This window comes from Akebia trifoliata, unplaced genomic scaffold (assembly GCF_017979445.1).
Source record: "Akebia trifoliata isolate Shusen 1 unplaced genomic scaffold, ASM1797944v1 Contig00207, whole genome shotgun sequence".
In the NCBI taxonomy this organism is placed as follows: Eukaryota; Viridiplantae; Streptophyta; class Magnoliopsida; order Ranunculales; family Lardizabalaceae; genus Akebia; species Akebia trifoliata.
Genome location: NW_028236860.1, coordinates 53,219 through 58,419, shown reverse-complemented (window position 1 = coordinate 58,419; position 5,201 = coordinate 53,219). Strand labels below are relative to the sequence as shown.

At 43.3% G+C, this 5,201-nt stretch overlaps 1 protein-coding gene across 1 annotated transcript; it reads right to left on the bottom strand.

Moving 5' to 3' along the window:
* Positions 1-4,349: 4,349 nt before the first annotated feature.
* On the bottom strand, positions 4,350-4,736 carry LOC147381879 (uncharacterized). The gene has a single exon (XM_086429860.1). It carries the CDS (start codon positions 4,734-4,736, stop codon positions 4,350-4,352), a length of 387 nt encoding a protein of 128 aa, XP_086285986.1.
* Positions 4,737-5,201: the final 465 nt, after the last annotated feature.

Sequence of the window (5,201 nt, the reverse complement as noted above, 5' to 3'; positions counted from 1 at the left end):
AGATTATTATTAACTCCGGTGAGAAGAACAACGATAGTCTCATCACCAAGGACCTAGAGAGGGAAAAGACACTTGAGGCGCAGCTTGCTTCCTCCCAAGCTCCGCTGGATGCCTCGAAAACATCTTGGGAGAAGACTTTTAATAAGCTCAAGGCCAAACTGAAGAAGGTCGAGACATCTAAGAAAAACAATGTTGCACCTCCCAAGCATGACTCCGAACAGACAACCATGCCGACAATTGAGTAAGCTCCCGATGACACCAATGCCTATGTCGAAACTTAGATAGTTTTGTTCTTTCTGCTTTTATTTTCAATCTTATAAATTTTCTTCTATGTATGTAACAAATTTCCTTATCAATGAAAAAATATGTTTTTGTGCTAATCTTAATTTGTAATTTTTGTTTTCGAGGGAAGGAAACACTCGACACATTTAGTCAAGGATAATGACTTGATCGACCTAACTTACCCATTTAATGCGCTTAGTCTAATTTAATGCCTCGACTCATCAGACCTTATTGTGCCTAGTCAAGAGCCAAGGCTTTTTTTTATTCCAACCCCATGTTGGGCTCGACATCGGTGAAGGGCCAAAGCTTTTCACTATTCCAACACCGTGTTAGACTTGACACCAGTAAAAGGCCAAGGCTTTTCACTAAACCAACTCCTCAGTTGGGCTCAGCACCAATGAAGGGCCAAGGCTTTTTACTAAACCAATTCCTCTGTTGGGCTCGGCACCAATGAAGGGCCAAGGTTTTTCGCTGAACCAACTCCTCAATTGGTTTGGCACCAGTGAAGGGCCAAGGCTTTTCGCTGAACCAACTCCTTAGTAGGGCTCGGCAACAATGAAGGGCTAAAGCTTCTCGCTATTCCAACTCTATGTTAGGCTAGGTACTAGTGAAAGGCCAAGGCTTTGTTTGAATCAGAGAACGTAATAGAACTTGGAGATAAAAGCTTTATTGATAATATATTTTGAGGTTGAAAGCATTTCATGGTACCTTGATAACATCTCCTATCATCTTTTCTAAATAATACGCTCTTGCCTCCCCGACTTTATGGACGATGTACGATCCTTCCCAATTAGTTCCGAGCTTCCTATTATTAAGTTTTTTTGTGTTAGCGAACACCGTCCTTAATACCATGTCTCCAACCCTAAATCCCTTCTTTTGTACCTTCCTATCGTAAGACCTCTTCAGTTGTTGTTGATACCGTGTAAGTCTCTCTACTATTCTTTTTCGAGTTTCATCCAGCCAATCCAAGTTCCGAGCTAACATTTCTTCTTTCATGCTGGTCCCCGTGACTTGCATCCTGGTGGTGGGGACTTATACCTCGATAGAAATGATGGCCTCTGTCCCATAAGCCAATGCAAAAGGTGTCAGCCCTGTGGACCTCTTGGGTGTTGTTCGTTACGCCCACAACACTTTATGTAGTTCTTCCACCCATCTCCCCTTATGTTCGGCTAGCATTTTCTTCAGGTTGTCGAGTATGGTTTTGTTGAAAGCTTTTGTTTGTCTGTTTCCCTATGGATATCTCGGAGATGACTGGAGTGAACTCTGTAGTATGACTACACTTGGCTTCCCTTGAATTGTGTCCCGTTGTCTAAAATTAGCGCTTAAGGGATTCCAAAGCGAATAATGATATGCTCCCACATGAATTTGATAACATCTTCTTCTCTAATTCAAGTGAGAGGGTACCCTCTACCCACTTGGTGAAGTAAGACGTGGCTACCAAAATAAACAACTTACTCCCCTTTCTTTGAGGCAGGGGTCCAACGATATCCATTCCCTAGATGGAGAACGACTAAGGTGCGTTCATCGGGTGTAGCTTGTTCGCAGGTTGAAGACTCAGATACCCATACTTTTGACACTTATCACACATTTTGACGTACCTCTTACAATCCTCTTGCATCCTCGGCCAGAAGTAACCCTAAGTTATTACTTTGTTCGCGAGTGACCGCTCTCCCGAGTGATTATCGCAAATTTCTTCATGTATTTCTACCATTATAAGCTCGGATTCTTGTGCATTCAGGCATTTCAGAAGGGGTCCCCCAAATGACATTCTGTACAACTCTCCATCGATGAGTGTATACCTGTCGATCTGGTAGAGGCGATTTCTGGCTTCTTTCATATCCTGGGAGAGGATCTTTGTCTGGAGGTATGCTACATATTGTTGAATCCACCCTAGCATCCAGCTAATCTGCTTACATTCCTCCTCCCAATAATCAATGCATGCCTTTTGCAGGTATTCCACTGTATGGCCCTGGTTTTCGAATCTCCGAGCATTGAGGCAATGAACGCTAGCAAATCTGCATGTCTGTCCTCATCCCTTGGGATTCTGTTTATTTTTACCTCGGTGAACAAGCTACACTTTTTGTATCGCTGCCAAGTACTTCGTCATCCGCTCATCCTTAGCCTCATACTTTCTGTTGCATTGATTTGCGACTAGTTGTGAGCTAATAAACACCTCCAATCTGTCAATCTTGATGTCTTTCACCATTTTGAGCCTATTTATAACGACTTCATACTCTGCCTCATTGTTGGAAGTCCCATACCCGAGCTTTAACACTTTCTCAAGTCTGTCATTACTCGAGGTTACCAGTACTATCCCAACACCTGACTCGGAGTAATTTAACGACCCGTCAATGAACATCCTCTACCCTACTTGTTTACTCCATGCATCTACCTCCTCTATCGTTTCATCTTCTCCCTCATCCTCTTTTTAGTCTAGGTCTTCGATCGGAAAGTCTATTAGGAAATTTACCAGCACTTGCCCCTTCAAAGATGTTCATGCCTTGAATTGCAGATCATACTCCCTAAGAGTTACTGCCCAACTGGCCATCCTTCTGGACTTATCCGACCTATACATCATATCTTTCAACGGGTGATTAGTCACTACCCGAATTTGGTGTGACAGAAAATAAGGTCGGAGCTTGTGGGCCGAGGAAACTAGGGACAATCTGACTTTCTCAATCTTCGTATATTTGACCTCTAATGGGCCTAGTGTTTTGCTGATGTAAAAAAATAAGGTACTTTCATCCCAGGTCCACCTTAAATAGGACTAAACTTATCGATAATGTCGTACCTACTAAATAGATCCCCAATTCTTCCCTTTCCTTCAGATTGCTGAGTATGGGTGACTATCCCAAATACCCTTTTAGGTTGTGGAAGGTTGACTCGCATTCTTCAGTCCATGTGAATCCCTTTCCTTTTTTCAACAAGTTGAACAACGGGTGACACCTGTCTGAAACTCGAGATATGAACCTGTTCAGGGTTGCTATTCTACCTGCCAAAGTTTGCACTTGCTTAAGTTTCTTTAGACTTGGAATCTCAATTAAGGATCAAATTTGGTCGGGATTGGCTTCAATGCCTCTCTTGGTGACGATATGCCTAAGGAACTTCCCGGAGGATACCCCGAACACGCATTTCTTCAGATTTAGCTTCATCGAATACCCCTTTAGTCGCTCGAACGTCTCATCGAGGTCCCTTAAGTGATTATCTGCTCTCCTGCTTTTTACTAGCAGGTCATCGATGTACACCTCGACCGTCCTCCCGATCATATCCCTGAACATTTTGGTCACCAGTCTCTGATAGGTCGTCCTTGCATTTTTCAAACCGAATGGCATAACTTTAAAGTAGAACAACCCTTGTTCGGTCATAAAAGACATCCTCTCTTGGTCGAATATCCATCCATGAATGACATTCTCTCATGCCTTACAATGGAATCTACCAGTCTATCAATCCTCGGTAAAGGGAAGCTGTCTTTTGGGCAGGCTTTATTGAGATTAGTGAAATCGATGCATACTATGACCCTCATGTCCTTCTTTGGTACAACGACTACATTTGCTACCCACTCGGGGTATTCGACTTTGTTGATGAACCTTGCTTTCAAGAGCTTGTTAAGTTCTTCATTCACCCCCTACCTCAGGCCCGGCGACAATCTTCTAGGTTTCTACTAAACTGGTCGGAATGCCCTATCAATTTTTTAATGGTGACATACGACGAAGGGGTCCATCCTGGGCATATCTTCAAAAGACCATGCGAATATATCCTTGTTAGCCCTTAACAACTATATCAGCATATCCCGCTCTGGCTACAGCAACGTTGCCCCGATGCTGACAAATTGTTCTTTCTTAGCCCCAAGGTCCACTTGTTCTACTCTCTCGATCGTTGTTATCCGTTCTTCCTGTGGCCCGCACTGTAATTGTTATAATTGCTTCCCTTCAACAAATGGTTATTTCTCTTCTTCTGGGACCCAATTTCATACCTTTCAGGCTTTATTGCCAAGTTAAAACACCTTTGCTCCATTTCTGGTCTCCCTTGATCTCCATCACACTGTCTTTGCCCAGGAAATAGATTATCTAATGGTCGGTTGATGGAACAACTTTCATCTTGTGTATCCATCTTCTCCTAAGAATTGCATTATAAGATGAGTCCGCGTTGATCACTATGAACCTCTTCATAACTACTTTAGCTTCCGTTGTTACAGGGAGCGTAATCTCCCCTACTAAGCTATTGGGAGCCCCGTTGAATCCAAACACAGTAAACTGAGTTGGAAGCAGACTTTCCAACACTCCCACCTTCTTTACTACTTCTAGGAAGAGGATATCCATCGCACTTCCGGCATCTACCAAAATTCTCCTGAGGTCTATATTCTCGACTGAAAGTGCTATGACAAGTGCATCCTGATGAGGCGTGGCTGTCCCTTGTAGGTCGTCTTCAATGAATATTATCACCCGTTCTCCCATGGCTGAGCTTAATTTCCTCACTCTACTGACCTCTGAAGATACCTAATTTACACCGACCTCGTGACGTATCTTCATCACCCTTGCCTTGATTTGATGCATTGATGGTCTCTCTGATTTATGTACCCCTAAGATAGTATGCACTACTCTATCTCCCCATGGTTCGTGTTATCCTTCTCCCCCGATCTGTTGAGGCTGTGGCTTTCGGCTGTCTTCTCTCTGGGTATCTCACCTTCCTCTAGCTACGGAGGCTACATACCTATTATGCTTCCCGTCTTCGATCATATCTTGTATGATATGTCTCAGTCTATAACAATCCTCGATTGGATGATCATTTGCTTGTGGTATTCACAGTACAATTTCCCCGACTTCCCTCAATAATCCTGAGGATGTTGTATGAAGCCAAGGTCACTACGTATGTGCCTCAGTATCATCGACAACTTTTCGTTAAGTAGTGTACACGTCCAT

Coding starts and splice junctions, on each gene's coding strand:
- LOC147381879 (XM_086429860.1), bottom strand. CDS start 4,736: ATGGGAGAACGGGTGATAATATTCATTGAAGACGACCTACAAGGGACA.